The sequence below is a fragment of the Pipistrellus hanaki genome (assembly GCF_964339955.1).
Source record: "Pipistrellus hanaki genome assembly, chromosome: 1".
NCBI lineage: Eukaryota > Metazoa > Chordata > Mammalia > Chiroptera > Vespertilionidae > Pipistrellus > Pipistrellus hanaki.
This window is the reverse complement of record NC_140503.1, coordinates 210,457,071-210,477,948: the sequence shown is the minus strand read 5'-3', so window position 1 is coordinate 210,477,948 and position 20,878 is coordinate 210,457,071. Positions and strand designations below refer to the sequence as shown.

General features: G+C 52.6%; 2 protein-coding genes across 6 annotated transcripts in view; one reads left to right on the top strand and one right to left on the bottom strand.

Moving 5' to 3' along the window:
- Nucleotides 1–1,649: 1,649 nt before the first annotated feature.
- Nucleotides 1,650–20,878, top strand: part of LOC311619885 (GPI ethanolamine phosphate transferase 2-like) — a 55,388-nt gene continuing 36,159 nt past the window's right edge. Inside the window, exons 1-5 of one of the 5 annotated variants that reach the window (XM_084878539.1) lie at nucleotides 1,650–1,836; nucleotides 2,595–2,800; nucleotides 10,531–10,610; nucleotides 14,729–15,172; nucleotides 15,471–15,522. In XM_084878539.1, coding sequence (XP_084734665.1) covers nucleotides 1,692–1,836; nucleotides 2,595–2,800; nucleotides 10,531–10,610; nucleotides 14,729–15,172; nucleotides 15,471–15,507 — 912 coding nt within the window. In that variant the 5' untranslated portion in view covers nucleotides 1,650–1,691 and the 3' untranslated portion in view covers nucleotides 15,508–15,522. Of the gene's footprint in view, nucleotides 1,837–2,594; nucleotides 2,801–10,530; nucleotides 10,611–11,006; nucleotides 11,068–14,728; nucleotides 15,173–15,470; nucleotides 15,523–16,205; nucleotides 17,748–18,357; nucleotides 20,308–20,878 lie in introns of those variants that run through there. The other 4 variants (XM_084878542.1, XM_084878541.1, XM_084878540.1 and 1 more) reach the window with 4 other exon arrangements.
- Nucleotides 5,769–10,277, bottom strand: LOC311619713 (disintegrin and metalloproteinase domain-containing protein 21-like). Its single transcript, XM_084878255.1, has 2 exons — nucleotides 6,708–10,277; nucleotides 5,769–5,908 (listed from the first exon to the last, which is right to left on the bottom strand). The coding sequence occupies exon 1, from the start codon at nucleotides 9,103–9,105 to the stop codon at nucleotides 6,910–6,912; it is 2,196 nt and encodes a 731-aa protein (XP_084734381.1). The 5' UTR covers nucleotides 9,106–10,277; the 3' UTR covers nucleotides 5,769–5,908; nucleotides 6,708–6,909.

The following is a 20,878-nucleotide window of genomic DNA, read 5'->3' as shown; positions in this document are numbered from 1 at the left end:
GCCTGAGTGGACTGGAAAGGGGCTACATACTGGCTGGTGGCCCTGGGAGGCAGGGGCCTTTGGGGGCAGGGATGGGGGTACGGGAGGACCACAAAAAAGAGGATGGTCTGAAATTGAAGACCATTGGAGAGCAGTTTATGGTGAGTGGTCATGTCCTAGGCTAGTTCTTTGGCAAAAAACAACTTTGATCTTGGCTGAGCCTATTGCCTTTTTGCCTCTGGAAGGTGGGGGGAGGGTGGAGAGGGGGGGGAGATTGGGCAAACCTGTGAAATGTGAGAGTGACTTGTGGCTTCCCTTTTTCCGTACCCCTCAGGGTGAGAAGGCTAAAAGGCTAATTCCAAAGTAATCCTGATATTTGGGGGGGTGGGGAAAAGGGGGGGTCCTACAATCTGAATGTGTGCCAGCAATCCAATGTACCTTCTTGATGACTGTAATTAAGTCACTGCCCCTTTCTCCACAAACTGGTCTTGCAAGACCTGTTAGCTAAATGCTCCCATCTTACAGCAGCCATAAACCATGACACAGCCCCTGGAGGGGGTTATACTGCTGGTGCCAGGCCAGGCCCTTCGGTATGGTCTCAAGCCCCCCAACACCTGGGGCTTTTTGCAAAGCCTGAGAATGGTCTGGAAGTATAATCCATATTTGGGGGACAAAGACACCAAAACGGGGTAAAAGAGGGGCTTCCAACAAATGGGTTTGCTCAGGATTTGAGAGGCAACCTCCTCTGAGTCCACCGAAGTAATAAAGCTGTGTAACTCCATTTCTCTCAGCGTTGCTTGGTTTTTCTCCAGTCTTCTGTAACAAGGGCACAACCAAGGCGGGAAGGACACCGTAAGTTCCTTCATTGTTATGTTGGCTGTTGACTGCTGGCTGTCCTGTGCCCACCTGGGTAGAAGACGTGTCATTTTACTTTTCGTCCATTCCCGGAGGCTTCCGTCCTCTGCTTTCTCCCACCTCCAGGGTCTGTGTGTCGCCGGTGGATCTCATGTGACCCACTGCGTCTCCACCTCTGCTTGTGGTGTGCAAAGCGGTGTGACGGGACTGTGGATATCCGGGGCATTACCCCAATACGTTGACATTCTGTTTTCTGGCAATTGTTGGCAGTTGGGCTCAAATTAAGGCACAGAAATTCTTTACAGGTTTGAATGTTTCTTTCTTTTTACGTTAACACTTCTTATCTGTAACCATTACACGCACTTTTATTCCTTTTGCCTACTTTCCCCAGGCAATCTTTGTCCTTCTTACCACACAAGCTGCTGGCTTGGGGGGATGCAGGGCAGGCTTTGGGGATGACCTGCCGGTCTGCCACAGGGCAGGGGCTCAGGGGAGTCAGCCTGTCCCTGCTGGACTGGCTCAAGTAGCCACCAGCGCCCGCCCCCTTGGCTGTGGGGCTTCCCCTTCAACCTCTGCCCCCACTCCTCATCCCAGGACCCTCACCCCAACCCCAACCTGGCGGGAGGTGGGCGTGCCCCCGGCCAATGGCCACCGGCTGCCAGGCAGGTGGGCGGGAACAGGGCGGGGATTGGACCGGCTCGCCGGAAGTGGTGCGTGGGGCCTGCGTCCGCCAGCGGCACCGCAGCGGAAGCGCTCGCCCCGTGCGTGCGTGCGTGCGTGCGTGCGTGCGTGCGTGCGTGCGTGCGTGCGTGCGTGCGTTCCCGAGGTGCGCGGGCCGGGCGCCCGGGGAGGGCGCGATGCGGCTGGGCTGCGGGGCCTTCGCCGCGGGCTGCGTGGCGGTCGAGGTGCTGGGAGTCGCGCTCTTCCTGCGGGGCTTCTTCCCGCCTCCCGTGCGCTCCTCCTCCCAGCCCGCGCCCCCGGCGGCGCCCGAGCCCTCGGCAGGTACGGCCCCGCCTCCGGCCGCCCTCGGCCCGAGGACCCTCCTCCGGAGCCCGTCCGCGCGGGCCTCTCCCTGACCCCACCCAGGCCCCTCTCCGGACGCTCCAGGCTCCGTGTCCGCCCGACAACCCGACACCCGCCCCCGGCAGCCCGTCTCCACCTCCGGTCCGGTCACCGGAAAGTCCGCTCTCCGCGCCGGGCCGCCCCTCCAGCCCGCGCCCCGTCCCCGAGCAGCTCCGAGCCCCGCGGCCCCGGCACCCGTTTGGCTCCTTGAGCCACAGCAGATGGAGGTCCCTGCGGAGCCCTCGCTGTCGTCTCTCACACTCCGTGACGGCCGCCCCGGGGACCCCTCCTTGGCCCCTCCGGGCAGTCCGTGCCAGGCAGAGGCTCCGTTTGCCCAGGTCCGCTCCGCGAGCCGCTGACCCTGTGGACACGGTTGCCGCCTGCCGGGAGCTCCCCGTCCGCGCAGGGAGGCGCGCGTTCCAGGTGCAGCGCCTGCATGTGCCTCTCCAGCGCCCTCGCCTGGCAGGGAGTCCGGGCCCAGCACTCACTCCTCGCCGCGCAGCGGGCAGTTCCTAAGTGGGTCCTGGGGCCCGCGGCCGCCTGGTGGGAGCCGCCCCGCACGCTGTAGGGGACTGGGAGGGCCCATGCAGACATGGCGGGAGCTGTGCTAGAGACGTGGGCAGAAAGTCGGCTGTAGGGCATGGAATGCTAAGTAAAGCGGACAGCTCCGTTTTCTTTTTCCTTTCAAACCCTTTTAGGAGCCAGTTCCAGTTGGACCAAGCTCCCCCCACCTCTCTTCGGGAAAGTTGTTGTTATGCTAATCGATGGCTTGAGAGATGATTTTGTGTTTGGGTCAAAAGGTGTGAAATTTATGCCCTACACAACTTACCTTGTGGAAGAAGGAGCATCTCACAGTTTTGTGGCGGAAGCCAAGCCACCTACAGTTACTATGCCTCGAATCAAGGTAAACCCTTTAGCACCGTGTTTCATGAATCACTAGGCGCCAGATGCACGAAATTCATGCAGGGGGTTCAGCCCTCGCAGCCCCTCGAAGCCCTGGCTTCGTCCTATTATATTTAGCACATTAGCTCTTTATTACATAGGATGGTTTGGCTCTAAGAGGTTTAGAGGGCTCTCCGTAGTCTGTTACTTGTCCACATTTGAAATGCATTTGGTGCCCTCAGCCTGGCTGGGGCAGTAGAGGGACATAAGGTAGAACTGAGACCTCCATTTGTGCCCCTTTTCAAGTAGCCGGAGTCCATGCTTCCTGGGAGGCATGAAGGACTGAAAGCCAGCTAATCCAGGACAGCCTAGTCTCAGGGATGCCATCCTCCTTGCTACCCTGTTGTTTTCTGTACTGGTCATTAGGTCAATTATAATCCTGGAGAGCCTTTAGGGTTCTCTAGTCCAGCCTCTGGAAGGGAAACTCAGACTTGCCCAGCTCTGAAACAAACAGTGACTGACCCAGCAGGGTCTGGCCTCCACAGTAAGTGGAGGCCAGAGTAAGCTGCCTGTAGGTGCTCAGCTAGTGAGTGTGGCTTTCAAGTGCCTAGAGCTTCACCCAGGAACTATGGGTAAAGAAACGACTAAAGCTTTATTAGGGGCCGTCTCCAAAGGAGGGAACAGGCTGACTGGAGTGGGGGCTGGAGTACAAGGCTGCCTGGCTCCAGTGACTGGCTGTCCTGAGGCAGCAGATGGCAGCACTGCTGAGCAGGGTGGCTGAAACAGGTCCTTCCCTCAGAAGGCAAGAACCCCCCCCCCCCCCTCCCCCGTACCCAAGGCCATGGCAGCCACGGGAACCTCCAAGGAGATGACAGGCCTAAGTTCTCACTTAACACTTCCTACAGCCCCCAACTGCAACTCGGTTGCTACGTGCATGCTCTCTGGGGTGACAGCCCAGAGGGTAAGAGGAGTTCCACAGGGGAAGAAATTGAAATGCCCATGAAACATGTGAAAAGATTCTTTTTACTTTACTAGTAATCGTAGTAACTCAAAACCGTGTGCAAGGCCAAGTGTTGCCTATCACATTGTAAACATTTAAAGATTGATGAGAAATGAGGTGAACAGGAGTCTTCATTCTGAGAATATAGCTTAACTGATCCACCTGCCTCATCCAGGCCAGTGTGGTCTCCAGCTTGGGCTACTCAACTGAGTGACCTCCACTGTGCCTACCCCCCCGGCCTCGTGGCAGTCTGCCCGTTTACCTCCCCCTCGTGACCTCCACTGTGCCTACCCCCCCGGCCTCGTGGCAGTCTGCCCGTTTACCTCCCCCTCGTCTGAGCTACTTTTCCTGTCATGATCACATGTAGCTAGCTCCCATGCACACTGCCCTCTGGCTTGGAGCCTTTGCACTTCACTGCATCTCCCTAGGAAGGCCCCACCTCACTTCACCTAGACGATTCTTCAATCTCAGGTCTCGGCTCAAATGGTACTTCCATTGGAAGCTTTTTAAAGTAAATGCCCATTAAAATGGACTTGGTTAAATATATTGTGCATTCAAATATTGGATGGAAATATCTTGAATATTCACACTAAAAGCAGCCCCAGCTGGTATGGCTCAGTAGACAGTGCCAGCCCTTGCACTGTAGGGCCGTGGGTTTGATTCCCTGTCAAAGGCACATACTGGTTGCAGGTTCCATCCCCAGCCCGGTTGGGCCTGTGCAAGAGGCAACCGATGGATGTGTCCCCTCCTTGTTTCGGCACCCCACTTTTCCAGACTTTTAAAAGTAAAAAATATCCGTACAAAAGGGTTAACGTGTGTGTGTGTGTGTGTGTGTGTGTGTATACATATAATTTACGTTGTTTTTGTAGCTATTGTTTTCCCGGGAAAGAAATTCGTGGTTATTAATTGGAAAACAAAACAAGTTGTAACATTATTTGCATAATCTGTTAACCATTTTGGTGGAAAATGTATCTTTGTGGAAATAGGTTGTATACCTACAGAGAAAAAGTATGAAAGGGTACTTGCCAGAAATAAACAGTTATCTTTATTATTGTTATTATTATTACTATAAGGTATTGTATGTGTACATATCTCACCATTGCCCTCCCCACTCCCATACATGCCCTCCCTCCCCAGAGTTTTCCATCCATTGGTTATGCTTATATGCATGCATACAAATCCTTCCGTTGATCTCTTATCTCCCCCATATCTCCCTATCCTCCCCACTGTAATTTGACAGTCTTTGTTGCTTTACTGTCTCTGTATCTATCTTTTTATTCATCAGTTTATACTGTTCTTTATCAGTCATAAATGAGTGAGATCATGTTGTGTTTTTCTTTCATTGACTGGCTCATTTCACTCAGCATAATGTTCACCAATTCCATCCAGGTTGCTGCAAATGATAAGAATTCCTTCTTTTTTTATGGCAGCATAGTATTCCATTGTGTAGACCTTACACTGTCCCTGACCAAAAATGCAGAACCGGAACCAGGAAGGTTAATCTGAGCTATTTCTAACCATTGGTCTATGTGAGGAAACCGGTCCAGGTGGCCGTGGCTTCCAGTGATGACCCCATACACAGCACAGAACATGGGGACATCAAGAGAGCCTTCAGCTGAAGCCAAAACTGGTTTGGCTCAGCGGATAGAGCGTCGGCCTGCAGACTGAAGGTCCCAGGTTCCATTGTGGTCAAGGGCAGGTACTTTGGTTATGGGCACATCCCTAGTAGGGAGTGTGCAAGAGGCAGCTGATCAATATCTCTGTCTCATTGATGTTTCTAACTCTTTATCCCTCTCCCTTCCTCTCTGTAAAAAAATAAATAAAATATATTTTAAAGACAGAGAGAGAGAGCCTTCAGAAGGCCATCCTACAGCAAAGGTGGGCCGCTCCAATTCACAGAGGACACGCAGCTTTCCGGGGGTCAATCTGACCCCATAATCTCCTGAGAACCTTTTATTCAAGTTTTTCATCATACATTCCAGACCTGTAGGTTGTGAGGAAACCCCACTCCATGATGGAGTCCAAAAGGATGAACTAAAACACTCCCAGTGAACAGTGTTGAGAGACAGACTAAGAGGAACTCTTCTTGTCGTCCATTTGGCCACTCCCCTCCCAGGGAATGAGGTGCCTCTTACCATGGGCAGGTCAGTATAAGCCCCTGACCTGCATAAGGTCGATTGGGGGGACAGTGTGCCCCAGAATCTGACACCGCCCTAAGCCATATGAGGTCACCACAGAACCGCAGGTGGGGACTCACTCGGGCTCCGTAGCTGACGCCATGGGGCAGTCGCTCACACACACATGACCGGGTTCTGACCGTTTTCCATACATGATAAGCTTCCGGGCATTCAGGGGTCTTTCCACACATGTGGCAGCCTGGGCGGTTGGCCGCATCATGAGAGAAGCAAGCGAGATTGCAGAAGCTAAGAAGATGGTTCTGGTGGAGCAAGTAAGGGGAGGGTTATCTGCTCTGGGCTTGCCTTCTCACTCTGAGGCCAGAGTCAGGAGGGCCACTTCTTTTTCATTGCCACTCACTGTTCCGCCCCCACACAGGAGGGTGCTCTCCAGGGCCCTCAGGGGTCACTAGCGACAAGGAACCCTCACTCTCAGCCCACAGCCACACCACCCCACCCCTGTGTGAAAATGACAGGGTTGGGAGAGGGGAGGGACACACCATTGCTCTCAACCCAAGCAGTTTAGAGACCTTGCCCGGGGACTAAGGGACACTCGGTGTTCGAAGGCACAGTAGTGGGAGCTGTCAGGAATTGGCCCTAAAGGAACCTGTGGCCACTGGCACTAATCCTGGGACAGGCGTCCATATTGCAGGCCAGCTGCTCACCAGGTCTCCTCTCCAGGTCCGATCCTCAGTCTCACTCAGGGTTCTTACATACCTACAAGGACTACACAGGAGCCAGTGTGCGGTGCTCACACTTTATTGCAGACGCTGGCCAGAGAGCTGTCAGAGAGAGTGGTGTGAAAACGTCCACAGTGTGCACCCTGGATGTGGGGCAGGACCCCTGCAGCCGCTCAGATGTGTGGGCTTGAGCTCTGCAAGCTGGTTATGGTGTCTTTTTGCAGGTATTTCTTCATGTTGCCTGAGTTGTGTAGGGGTCCGAAGGCTGACTTGCTGTTTACTCCACATTAACATTTACTTCAGTGACTGTAGTGGTCTGGACAGTTCTCACATTCGTGGCTACACCGAAGAGCAGTGCCGCTATGAGGGCAAGCAGGCGGCCAAAAAACACTCTCAAATACACCAGTGACGTATGACTTTCCCTCAATCTCCGTTTTTTTCTTGGAGGGGGTCCGCTGTCCATACTCCCTCCTGCACCAGTGCTTATGCACCGGGGAGGGTCTGAGCCGACATGGCAATGGCAGTTTCCCTTATTGTTGCACACGCCCCTGTAGTTGCATTTCGAAGGGGGACAGTTATACTCTATGACTGCCAGAGTAACATTGCAGAGGCCCTGAAGACAGAACTTTCCACCCCCACAGGCGGTACCAGGTCTCACAGCACCCACATCAGTTGTTTCTGTTGCACGATGTGCACCCACCCCAAAACACAAGAACTCCCCTAAGACTGAGTGATGGAACCCCACATGTTCCTGCAACCGAGGCAAATGAGTGACATTGACACACTGCAGGCGCCCACACTTAACGTCAGCCATCTCACAAGGATCTGGTTTGGACCAGTTAGTTACTTTACAGTGTCCAAACCGGTTGCCCCTTGTATTTATGTTGTAGCAGGCGTCTGGAGCATTCAGTGCCCCTTTCCCAAAGATCTCCTTGCAGTGCAGACTGCGGTCGGTACAATTGCCATGGTAGCAGTAGCCGTCTTCCGTGCATGGGGTTCCATCTAGAAGATAAAAATTGCTGGGGCACCATGGTTCGTTCCCATTGCAGTACTCCGGAAGGTCACAGATGTTCTGGATTGTTCTGCAGAGCGTCCCCGCGGGTGTGTAGGTGCAGTTTTCACAGCAGGAGTCCCTGTCACAAATACTCCTAGGCGTAAAGCGACAGTCAATTTCGCAGCATGGGTTGAGGTAACACTGCTTGATGGTCCCACAGTCACAGTGCTCCTTGTCTTCCACCACATAGTTTCCACATCGAAAGGGTGTCAGGCTACTGTTTGAGTACTCTAAGTCATTGAAGAGGCATCGGTTTAAATTGTTAGACACTATGTGTTGTACATGTGTAAAGGAACAGTTACTGAATGCATCTGTCAACACAGGGTATCTGTACATGATGCAGGTGGTCCTCCTATAGCAAACACATTCGTTGTCATCTAACCGAATACCAAACAGGATCCCGATTTGGTGGGCGGCTATAATTGATAACAATAAATAATGTCTGGATAGTTCACCCAGAAAGATGAGATTTTTAGTCCAACAGAGTTGGTACTTGCGTGGTAGATGACTAAGTTCATGGGGCACATTTCTGTTCACAATCAAGGCCGGATATGGACCAAATAAATTGTATATGTTTCTGACATAATTCTGAGCAAATGGACCGCGTGGCACGTTATGGTTGTTCATATCTGCTGGCTCTCCCCTATCATAAATGACAAGGAGGCTGATGTGGAATCTCATATTGAGACCTTGCATCATGGCGTCTATTAAACTACCTAGTTGTACCAGGAATTGGGCACACTGTGACACATTGTTGTACAGAGTATAAATGGAATGGGCACTCATGAGACAGCCTTTCATCTGTCCAATGTGGGATGAATAGAGCTTACTGCTGATCCTGGAGGCTGCACTGGGGTCCTGGTCAGAGAGAGGCGGGTGCCTCTCAGCCTTGTGTCCCAGCCTGGACATGGGTCCTATGGCGTTAGTGTCGGCTACGATCTGAGAAATGATGTGCTCAAACTTCTGGGAATCCTTGAGGGGTTTGATTTCATAGGCCAGGTCATCCACCTTCATGATGCCTTCCAGGCCCCCATAGCACGTGTCCACGGTGACCATGGAGAAAGGGACGTCCTCCAGGTAGCCCAGGTAGTAACAGTCGAGAGGGAAAAAGGGGTAGTCCACCTGCAAGGCGCCCTGGTCATCTTGGGTCATCACCACCAGCTGCCCAGGCCAAAAGAGTCTCTTGCGTCGCATGTGGAGGACGTGTCTCTGGCCCCCAAACCTCAGGCTGTAGGAGAGCCAGCCTGCTGCCGCCATGGCTTTGCCATGGTGCTGCTCCTTCCTGGGAATCACCACCTCCGAGGAGACGTAGCGCCAGGAGGGACGACCTTGAGAACACTGGGCGGGAGCCAGCACCACCCAGAGCCCAAGCAGCAAGAGGGGCGTCCTGAGGGTGACCGGGCCCGCTGCCAGCCTCATGGCCTGGGTGGGGAGAAGCGTGGATGGGCACGCAGAGAGGGAGGGTCCTCAGTGAAACCTGGCCCCCGCCATCTGCAGTGGCCACTTCCTGCCAAGGGCATAGTGGCTGGGTCAGCTGAGGCAACAATGGCAGGGCGTGGCAGTGGGGCCCTGCCTTCAGCTGGGGTTGAAGAGGGGGAGGTGGGAACCCTGTCCCTGAATGCTAAGCTGGAAGCAACAGAGGAGGAAGCAGACCCATGTCTGCATTGCAGCCATGCCAGGCTTCCCTCTAGCTACTTGCACACATGCTCTGTCATTACAGCCAAGTTAAATTCCCTACTGTGGATGAAAAACGGCCACATACTAACCTGACTAGCTCAGGGGAGGCCTGCACGGCGGCCTGGCAAACTCATAGACCTACAGTAGCCACCAAGGATGGTCTGAACTTAAAACATTTTCATTAAGAAGCAGTTTATACTGGGCAGTCATGTTCTAGGTCAGCATCTTCTCTAATAAAGATCCGTCTTTACCTTAACTGAGCCTGCTGTCTTGTTGTATCTATCATAATGTCAATGTAAAAACACCACTGGAACTTGCTGTAGTCGAAAGGGGCGGCATGCTAACCTGACAAGCTCACGGGAGGCCTGCATGGCAGATTTAGAAACTGAGAGACCTAAAGTAACCACAAAGGATCGTCTGAAATTAAACTTTAACTAAACGCAATTATGGTGGGCACTTATGTCTTAGGCTAGTATCTTCATTGATAAGGTCAATCTTTACCTTAACTGAGCCTATGTGTCATTTTCCCTCTACAATAACGTGCCCTTGAAATGTCTGGGTGATTGGTAACCTCCCTCTTTCTGGACCCCATGGGGCATCACCAAATGTGCTGGGCACCAGGACAGATGTCACAAATTCCTTCATTATCACGTTAATTGTCCCTGCACCCACTTAAGTATGTGTCCATCATTTTACTTTTTATCCCACCCAGGGTTTCTCCCAGCTCTGCTTTCTCCCACCTCCAGAATCTCTCCCCGATGCATTTCATGTAACCCACCTACATCCCTCATTTGATTGTAAAGAATAAATACAGATGTAACACACCAATATCCAGAACATTATCTCAATTCATTGAGGTTCTGCTTCCCAGCATGTGTCCACAGTTAGGCTTCAATAAACTCCCAGGAATTCTTTACAGGTTTCAATGGGTTTTTTCTCCTTTGATCCGTGTATCCCTAGTTGGCATGAGGCCTCCTCTGTTTGAGCATCTATATAAGTTTCTACTGATCAGCTGATGATGGGCCGCTTTCTACACCTGCTCTTGTGGGGTTATCTTGAAGAACTACTTTATTTATTGGCTTCTAGATTAGCAATGGCTACTTGATCTACAATAGGCTCTCCTGCATGTGCCAACAACTTCTCATGTCTTCTCTGTCTAATGCCCAGCATTTGAGGTCCAGTGCTCCCAACAATTGGCAGAGTCAAGCAAGATCAACAAGTGAGTGCTCCCACAATCCCACCAAAAGGTTAGTTTCCAACTACCGTTTTTGTCTTTGAATCCACTCTTAAGTTTTCTGAGACGAAGCATTCTGACCGACTGATAGATCCTCCCTTTCTCCAACTGATGGACAGACATAAACTCCACCTGTAGCCGGACATTCCTGAGCATTGAACCACCAACCATTGCACCTGCCAAATACCCTAAGCCCTCGATTCCTAATTCCCTAGGGTCCCTAAACATAGGCCTCACATGAAACCACCAAACAGCGTGTGCTGAGTGCCCTAAGCCCCATCTCCTCTCCTCCCCATAAAGGTGCTCATATCCCAGCCCTCGCTCTCTTCTGCTCTCTCTCTCTCTGGAAGCAGCTGGCAGTGGTACTCTTCTCTTCAATTAACCCTGTGTCTTGGCATCTTGGTCTCAGGCCCACTCTATTTCATCTTTTTTAATGGTGCCTCAGCCCCAGGTGAACATGTACAATCCTCTGGCCCTGCTGGGTGGCATGGTCCTAAGTTGATTGGCCGGTTAAGAATACCTCTCGACCCTGCAATACCAGGACAAGTGGGAATCTCCTCGCTTTCTTACCGGTAGGGCTCGGGGACCTTCCCAACCTCCCCATCCGCCCCCCATTCCCTTGACCTGGAAGGGCCTCAGAGTTTTCCTGTCTACTCGGTTACGCGTTCTACGTTGTACGTTCACGTTCTATGTTCTACAGAAGCCCAGGCGCCTGGCTGGGAAAACTCTGTTCTACTCCACAGGAAAGGTTTCGGGGTGACGACCTTGGGACCCTTTCTCATCTCTTTACAGGTTGGCTTTGAGGCAGAGGAGGTCGCTTCTTATTCCCTCCCCAACTTCTCGGTGGCCACTTCCCTCCAGTCTTGGGAACCTCTCAATCCATACCCCCTCGACTTTCTATTCCAATCTGGCTACTTCAAACCAAAAAGCTCATTTAAAATGGCACTTTCGGTTCCAATATCCTCCGCCAGACAGCCTCATAAAATGGCATTCCAATCTCCTCCGAGATTTAGATAATTTTTGCCAAGGGACAAGAAAGCCTCAGAGATTTCTAGGAACAGTGTTCCCTTCCTTTCTCCCCTCCCACTGTCACCTCTGGCTTTACTCCTCATGTTCCACCATCTGATCCTCCTCTGGAAGTCCTCTTTGCGCTCTCACACCCGTTTCCTTGTGTTCTGACTCTTTAGACCCAGCGGATCATATCTTTCCATGTGTCTCACTCCCACCACCTCCTTACAACCCTAAACCTGTCCCTCTCTGACTGAGCACTCTTTTTCCCAGGTCAATGCTGGAGTTCAGACTCAGGAAATAGTTTTAACTTTTTTCCCCCTAACACCCACTGGTCCTGCCCACTGGCCGCTGCCTGCATGGCCTCAGAGGCTGCTGCAGCTACAGCAGGGGCAGCTGCTGTGGAGGAGGTGGCAAAGCTTGCATGGCCCTCCCTGTGTAGCCCTTCTGGTCCCTTCCTTGTCGGGTGGGGCATTCCTACTTCTGAGAATTCTAACTGCACGCCATCCCACCTGCCAGCCTGCCCGCCCGCCCGCCAGCCCGCCCGCCCGCCTGCCTGCCTGCCTGCTGGCTCACCAAACAGGTAAATGAGATTTCTCTTTGGGTTCCTTTTTCCTTGTTTCTTGTGAGCAGCCTGCCACCACACTGGCCGCTTGTCCTGTCCCTCTTCAACCATGTGTTCTCCCCTTGGTGGCCGCCATTTAATTTTATTTATTTATTTTTAAATAAATCTTTATTGTTCATATTATTGCTAATGTTCCTTATCCCCCCCCCCTCCATTGCTCCCCTCCACCAGGTTCGCACCCCACACTCTGCCCCTTCCCCACCCCCATTGTCCTCATCCATAGGTGCACAGTTTATGTTCAGACTCTTCCCGCCTCACCTCCCACTCCCCTTTCTCCTGAGAATTGTCAGTTCACTCCCCTTCCATACCTCTGATTGTATTATATTCACCAGTTAATGCCCAGGCCTGCGGGACAGATACGTGGGAGCGAGGAGACACCTGGAAGGGAATGAGGGAGGACAGGAGACGCAGAGAAATGGAGGCAAGACAGGGTTCTGATCAAGCCTCAAATTTTATTTCTTGCAGCGGCAATGTAGTACACAGGTCGTAGGGGGAAGTTGCCGCGGAGACATTGCAGGGCGGGGCGGGCTGTGTATCAGCAGGATGTGTCTGCAGGGGAGGATACAGCAGAGATTCTCCGGGGCGGGGCGAGTTATCACAACAGGTGTGCCTTGCTCAATGGCCAGATATGCTGCTAGGCATTTAGATCATTTCTAGTTAACTGCCACAACGCAGCTTGTCACATGACTTCTGGTAAGACAGAAACTCAGTGCCTAAGATGGAGGTGTCTTTTAAGATGTAGTCACCAATTCTTTTTCGGCTCCCTACAGGTTAATATTTTTCATCAGATTTTTCAATTCCCTTGGTTTTTAGATTCACTTGTTGATAGTTACGTATTTGTTGTTCATAATTTTTATCTTGATTTTCTTCCTCTTCCTAAAGAACCCCCTTCAGCAATTCATATAATTCTGGTTTGGCAGTGATGAACTCTTTTAGCTTTTTTATTTTATTTTATTTGTGAAGCTCTTTATCTGGCCTTTGACTCTGAATGATAGCTTTGCTGGGTAGAGTATTTTTGGCTGTAGGTTCTTGCTATTCATCACCTTGAATATTACTTGCCATTCCCCTCTGGCCTGCGTGCTTTCTTTTGAGAAATCAGCTAACAATCTTATGGGTGCTCCCTTATAGGTAACTACATGCTTTTTTCTTGCTGCTTTTAATATTCTCTCTTTGTCTTTTGCTCTTGGAATTTTAATTATGATGTGTCTTGGTGTGGTCCTCTTTGGATTCCTTTTGTTTGGAGTTCTGTGGGCTTCCTAGACTTGTAAGCCTAATTCTCTCACCAGGTGGGGGAAGTTTTCTGTCACTATTTCTTCCAGTATGTTTTCGGTATTTTGCTCTCTCTCTTCTTCTGGAACCCCCATAATTCTGATGTTGGTTCACTTGAAGTTCTCCCAGAGGTTTCTTACATTATCTTCAGCTTTCTGGCTTCTCTTGTCTTCTTGCTTCTACAGAGGAGTGTCTTCTGGCTCTTTTTGTTCCAAATGTTTGACTTGATTCTTGTGATCTTCCATTCTGTTTTTAGGACTCTGTGTAATATTTTTTTATTTCAGACACTGTATTCCTTATTTCTAGTTGATCCCTTTTTATTTCTAGTTGATCCTTTATCATATCCTCATAGGTCTCATTTATTTTATCGGCCTTCTCTAGGAAATTCTTGAAAAGCCTTATAAGCGTGGGTTTGAACTCTATATCCAGTCGCTTTTTGTCCTCCCTTTCTTTCGTTTGTGATCTGTTTCCTTGTCTCGGCGTTTTCGCTGCTTCCCTGAGTTGGTAGGGTGGCTTTGTGTGCTAAGGTGTCCTGTATGGTTCGGTGGGTCAGTCTCACAGTTACCTGAGGTGGACACTCTTAGTGCCCCCTTTTGTGGACTGTGTGTACAGCCTTGTTGTAGTCAAGTCCTTTTTTTTTTTTTTTAATATATTTTATTGATTTTTTTTTACAAAGAGGAAGGGAGAGATAGAGAGTTAGAAACTTTGATGAGAGAGAAACTCTGACCAGCTGCCTCTTACACACACTATACCAAGGATGTGTCCGCAACCAATGTACATGCCCTTGACCGGAATCGAACCTGGGACCTTTCATTCCGCAGAAGGACGCTCTACCACTGAGCCAAACCAGTTCTGGCTGTAGTCAAGTCTTGATTGTTGTTGGTATCACAGGGAGGAACTGACCTCCAGGGTGGCCACCATTTTAAAGCAGTAAGTCCCGCCTCCCCAGGCCTGGCCTGGTGTGGCCACCCACTGCTGCCGCCCTCCCCCTCCTCCTCTTCCCCTTCCTCTACCCGAGGAAGGCAGCAGTAACTGAGGGCGTAGTCTGAGTCCACATCCCATTCTCTGTGTCCAGCCTCACAGATTGAGAGGCACCTCAGGTGTCTTTTTCCACCCACCTGACAACCTTTACTTCCCCAACACACGCCGCAACTTCAAAAATATGATGCAGTTCCACAAACCCCTCAATAAGACTTCATTAACCTGACCTTTAAGGTCTTTAATAATAGAGACCAGGAGACCCAAAGCCAACAAGAAGGCAAGATCAGGCCAAGGCTGAGGCCCAGTAGGAGGCCTTCCAGCTCCTGCCTACCACTCTCAGGAACCCCAAATGACGTACCAGTCCTCCAACCGTGGGTAAGTCAGGGGCCAAGCCTCCTCCGGGCTCATGCTTCACATGCAGCAAGGAAGGACACTGAGCCAAGTCCCGCTCAAACCCGAGACCCCCGCCAGGGTCCTGCCCAAGGCTCGGAAGGGAAGACCACTGGCAATCAGACTGTAGTCTGGCTCCTCCGGGTCAGGCTTCAGCAAGTCCAGCATGGCTGCCCTCTGGATCCGGTTTGGAGCTCCCAGACCTCGTGGGCCTGGGCACCGAAGAAGCCTCCCAGGCCCCAACAGGGCCTCACAGACTTACATCACCAGGACAGAGCCTCAGGCAACGACTATGGTGGCAGGTAAGCCGATCTCATTTTTAATCGACACTAGGGCCACTTATTCTGCCCTCTGTGAACTCGCTGAGACCCTTGTCCACTCCTTAGTCTCTATGATGGGGTTGAGGGATCAGTCTCACAGCCATTAGCCACCTCAAATTTCCCCATTCGTTCTTTTCTCCTACCTTAGTGCCCAGCCAGGGCTTTCAAGCATGCCCTCATGAAGCCCAGTTTTCCCAAACCACAGTCACCTACCTCAGTTTCACTCTCTCATTCCACAAGGACCTTAAATGCCTCATCTTCCCATCTCCTCTATCTCTAGGAAGAATGCTGGGCCATTTAAAAACTCAAGCGGCTAGCCGAAACCGGTTTGGCTCGGTGGATAGAGCGTCGGCCAGCGGACCCAAGCGTCCCGGGTTCGATTCTGGTCAAGGGCATGTACCTTGGTTGCAGGCATAGCCCCAGTAGGGGGTGCGCAAGAGGCAGTTGATCGATGACTCTCTCTCATCGATGTTTGTAACTCTCTATCTCTCTCCCCTCCTCGCTGTAAAAAATCAATAAAACATATTTAAAAAAAAAAAAAAAACTCAAGCGCCTAGAGGCCTGGCTAGCCTGGGAGCAGGTTGCGGAGTCTCCCCGCTCCCTCCCGTCCTGCCTTTTAAAGTGACGCTGCAGTCTCCAAGCCTGGCAGGACAAGGTTGCTAGCCACTTCTTAAGGTAAACCAGAATATTCACAGTCTCTAACTCCTTATCCAACCATCCAGGTCCCCGGCTTTCACTACTCCTTTCCTTCCCTTTTCCCTCCCACTTTCACTGCAACACAGTCTCAATCACTCATCCATCACCTCTTATTGGTAGCGCCATGGTGACTGCTCTCTCAGCTTGGAGTAGAAAAAGGAATCTCATACCATTTAGCCCGCCTCTTCTCCCTATACCTATCAGCTTGTCTCCATCATCAGGGATTTTTCTTCCTCTGTGGGGAACACACATACATCTGTCTCCCTATCCCAGAACAGGAACCTGTACTCTCATTTCTCTCTCACCCAATGTACAATAGATGCAGCCTCAATAATCAGTCTTTACCTGTCCCCGTATCCATCATATCTGACAAAAGAAGAGTCCAGATCATCCCTCTCCTTCTAACCCTTGTCATCACAGCAGGAATTGGAACTGCCATAGGGAGCTTAACCACTGCTCTACCCACTTTGAAACCCTGACTCAGGACCTACAAGAAACATGTAGATGCCCAACAAGGGGCAAAACTGGGAAAACAAGAACCTCACTCCCAGGGTACCCTGGTCTCCCCTTTCATATCACTAGTGAGGCAACGAAAACCCCTACACTTTTCCCCTAAAAGTGACATCTAGGTCTCAGGTAACTGTCAGCTCCAGGCGCAGAAAAGCGGCAAAACCAGACAAGAGGCTCAGTGGCAGCCTCAGGACCAGCTTTTACATCCCTCGTGAGTCAACAGGATCGCTCTCAAGACGTCACAAACAGTCTCTTGGGGAAATGGGGCTGCTGCACCCCTCACCCAGCACAGAAAACACTACCTGTTTTTGGCTCACTTAGTCCGTGGCTTCCCCCACTATTAGGCCCACTGGTATCTATATTCTTAATCTTGCCCTTTGAGCCCTGTCTCATGCGCTGTTTTACTAGTCTTTTACAGAACAGAATGCAGGCATTTGCCAACCAGAAGGTAGGACAGATCTATCTGGCACTGAGTTCAGAACGGAACACCAGAATCTTTGAGACCCCGGGTAGATGTCCCTAACGACGAACCCACTCAGCTAAAAGTAATTATGGAAGATTGACCTTCACCCCTGACCTTGCCCAGACTCTCAGTTTTTTAAAAAATATTACCAGAAGCCTGGAATGATACATCCTCCCTTCCACCAACTGATGGACAGGCATAAACTCCACCTGCAGCCGGACATTCGTGACCATTGAACCACCAATCAGCAACTGCCCAGTACCCTAAGCCCCTGATTCCTAAGTCCCTAGGTCCCTAATCATAGGCCTTACATGAAACCACCAATCAGAGCGTGCTGAGTGCCCTAAGCCCCATCGCTTCTCGTCCCCTGAAAAAGTGCTTGTAGCCCGGCCCTCGTGCTCTTCCACTCTCTCTGGAAGCAGCTGGCAATGGCACACTTCTCTTCAATTGAGCCTGTGTCCTGGAATCCCAGTCTCCGACCCTCTCTACTTCATCTTTCACCTATCACCACAGCATTTTTGTTTCACTCTCTTCCCAGGACAGCCCCTGCCTTTCCCCTCCCTTCCCCCTCCCTTCCCAAGGCCTGTTACTGTCATCTTCCTCACTCCCAAGCTCCAAGGGCCCTTCCTTTGCGTGTATAACTTTTTTTCCTAGGCCCAAGTCCTCTAGACATTACTTTTGCTCCCTCTGTGATTTACCAGATAAATGTCCTCTTACTGTTTGGGTCGTGGCTCTGAATTCTTTGCCAGCCAGAACCCAAGTACCAAGGTTGCTGACCCCAGGTTTGACCTGACTCCACAGGTCAGACACCGGGAGCCCATCCACCATCTACAACACACACCATGTAGAGTCCTCTTGTGGGCTCTGTGGAGCTTTGTGGCCCTTTGGGTAAGTGTCCCTGTTTGGGGCAAGACATCCCACAATCCTGGGGTGGCCCACATGGTAACAAAGGATAGCTGGGACCCAGGGAGGGGCGAGGAGTGCTGTGTGCTGCTCCTTCTTAGGTCGCCAAAGGAGCCAAAGGAGGAAGGCACGAGGCCAGAGTGGGGAGGGATTTATTTGGTCATCCGCACACCACCTGGCTCAGCCTGCATGGCGCCAGCACCCGGGGACAGGAGTCAGCGGCCTTGACAGGACTTTTGGTGGGTTTTTGGGGGGCAAAGACCTCTTTATGCATACCCGGAGGGGAGAGAATGGAAGTTGTCAGCACAAGTGAAATGTGCTCTCAGCACAGGGAATATCCATAGTGAAATGACCTGAAAAGCCAGTTCCCGGGGGAGGGGTGTTGACTCAATTGCTGCAACAAACCTAACACTCCCGAGGTTTTGTGTACTCAGATTAGGGGAAATAAGGCACTCCTGGGAACAACCAAGTTCGGGTCCCTGGTCCCCAACCCCACCCAGCCTCTCAGGGAGCCCACATCCACTTTCCCCCCTCTTTTGCTAGGGGAAGAAATGGTAATCCTGCTCTGTTAATGGGATTGTTCTGTTCTGATTAGAGAATGCATATCCTAACCTGGCTGAGAGTTGCACACCCAGGGACATGGGCGTGCTGGAGAGCTAGTACCCTGGAAAGATCGACAACCTTGTTGCAGAGGAGTCCCGGATGTGCCTGTGCTTTGCAAATCCCCAGCCCACATGGCCTGAGTGGACTGGAAAGGGGCTACATACTGGCTGGTGGCCCTGGGAGGCAGGGGCCTTTGGGGGCAGGGATGGGGGTACGGGAGGACCACAAAAAAGAGGATGGTCTGAAATTGAAGACCATTGGAGAGCAGTTTATGGTGAGTGGTCATGTCCTAGGCTAGTTCTTTGGCAAAAAACAACTTTGATCTTGGCTGAGCCTATTGCCTTTTTGCCTCTGGAAGGTGGGGGGAGGGTGGAGTGGGGGGGGAGATTGGGCAAACCTGTGAAATGTGAGAGTGACTTGTGGCTTCCCTTTTTCCGTACCCCTCAGGGTGAGAAGGCTAAAAGGCTAATTCCAAAGTAATCCTGATATTTGGGGGGGTGGGGAAAAGGGGGGGTCCTACAATCTGAATGTGTGCCAGCAATCCAATGTACCTTCTTGATGACTGTAATTAAGTCACTGCCCCTTTCTCCACAAACTGGTCTTGCAAGACCTGTTAGCTAAATGCTCCCATCTTACAGCAGCCATAAACCATGACACAGCCCCTGGAGGGGGTTATACTGCTGGTGCCAGGCCAGGCCCTTCGGTATGGTCTCAAGCCCCCCAACACCTGGGGCTTTTTGCAAAGCCTGAGAATGGTCTGGAAGTATAATCCATATTTGGGGGACAAAGACACCAAAACGGGGTCAAAGAGGGGCTTCCAACAAATGGGTTTGCTCAGGATTTGAGAGGCAACCTCCTCTGAGTCCACCGAAGTAATAAAGCTGTGTAACTCCATTTCTCTCAGCGTTGCTTGGTTTTTCTCCAGTCTTCTGTAACAAGGGCACAACCAAGGCGGGAAGGACACCGTAAGTTCCTTCATTGTTATGTTGGCTGTTGACTGCTGGCTGTCCTGTGCCCACCTGGGTAGAAGACGTGTCATTTTACTTTTCGTCCATTCCCGGAGGCTTCCGTCCTCTGCTTTCTCCCACCTCCAGGGTCTGTGTGTCGCCGGTGGATCTCATGTGACCCACTGCGTCTCCACCTCTGCTTGTGGTGTGCAAAGCGGTGTGACGGGACTGTGGATATCCGGGGCATTACCCCAATACGTTGACATTCTGTTTTCTGGCAATTGTTGGCAGTTGGGCTCAAATTAAGGCACAGAAATTCTTTACAGGTTTGAATGTTTCTTTCTTTTTACGTTAACACTTCTTATCTGTAACCATTACACGCACTTTTATTCCTTTTGCCTACTTTCCCCAGGCAATCTTTGTCCTTCTTACCACACAAGCTGCTGGCTTGGGGGGATGCAGGGCAGGCTTTGGGGATGACCTGCCGGTCTGCCACAGGGCAGGGGCTCAGGGGAGTCAGCCTGTCCCTGCTGGACTGGCTCAAGTAGCCACCAGCGCCCGCCCCCTTGGCTGTGGGGCTTCCCCTTCAACCTCTGCCCCCACTCCTCATCCCAGGACCCTCACCCCAACCCCAACCTGGCGGGAGGTGGGCGTGCCCCCGGCCAATGGCCACCGGCTGCCAGGCAGGTGGGCGGGAACAGGGCGGGGATTGGACCGGCTCGCCGGAAGTGGTGCGTGGGGCCTGCGTCCGCCAGCGGCACCGCAGCGGAAGCGCTCGCCCCGTGCGTGCGTGCGTGCGTGCGTGCGTGCGTTCCCGAGGTGCGCGGGCCGGGCGCCCGGGGAGGGCGCGATGCGGCTGGGCTGCGGGGCCTTCGCCGCGGGCTGCGTGGCGGTCGAGGTGCTGGGAGTCGCGCTCTTCCTGCGGGGCTTCTTCCCGCCTCCCGTGCGCTCCTCCTCCCAGCCCGCGCCCCCGGCGGCGCCCGAGCCCTCGGCAGGTACGGCCCCGCCTCCGGCCGCCCTCGGCCCGAGGACCCTCCTCCGGAGCCCGTCCGCGCGGGCCTCTCCCTGACCCCACCCAGGCCCCTCTCCGGACGCTCCAGGCTCCGTGTCCGCCCGACAACCCGACACCCGCCCCCGGCAGCCCGTCTCCACCTCCGGTCCGGTCACCGGAAAGTCCGCTCTCCGCGCCGGGCCGCCCCTCCAGCCCGCGCCCCGTCCCCGAGCAGCTCCGAGCCCCGCGGCCCCGGCACCCGTTTGGCTCCTTGAGCCACAGCAGATGGAGGTCCCTGCGGAGCCCTCGCTGTCGTCTCTCACACTCCGTGACGGCCGCCCCGGGGACCCCTCCTTGGCCCCTCCGGGCAGTCCGTGCCAGGCAGAGGCTCCGTTTGCCCAGGTCCGCTCCGCGAGCCGCTGACCCTGTGGACACGGTTGCCGCCTGCCGGGAGCTCCCCGTCCGCGCAGGGAGGCGCGCGTTCCAGGTGCAGCGCCTGCATGTGCCTCTCCAGCGCCCTCGCCTGGCAGGGAGTCCGGGCCCAGCACTCACTCCTCGCCGCGCAGCGGGCAGTT

Bases quoted from the DNA above. Each gene is read 5' to 3' on its own strand.
- LOC311619713 (XM_084878255.1), bottom strand. From the start codon at position 9,105: ATGAGGCTGGCAGCGGGCCCGGTCACCCTCAGGACGCCCCTCTTGCTG.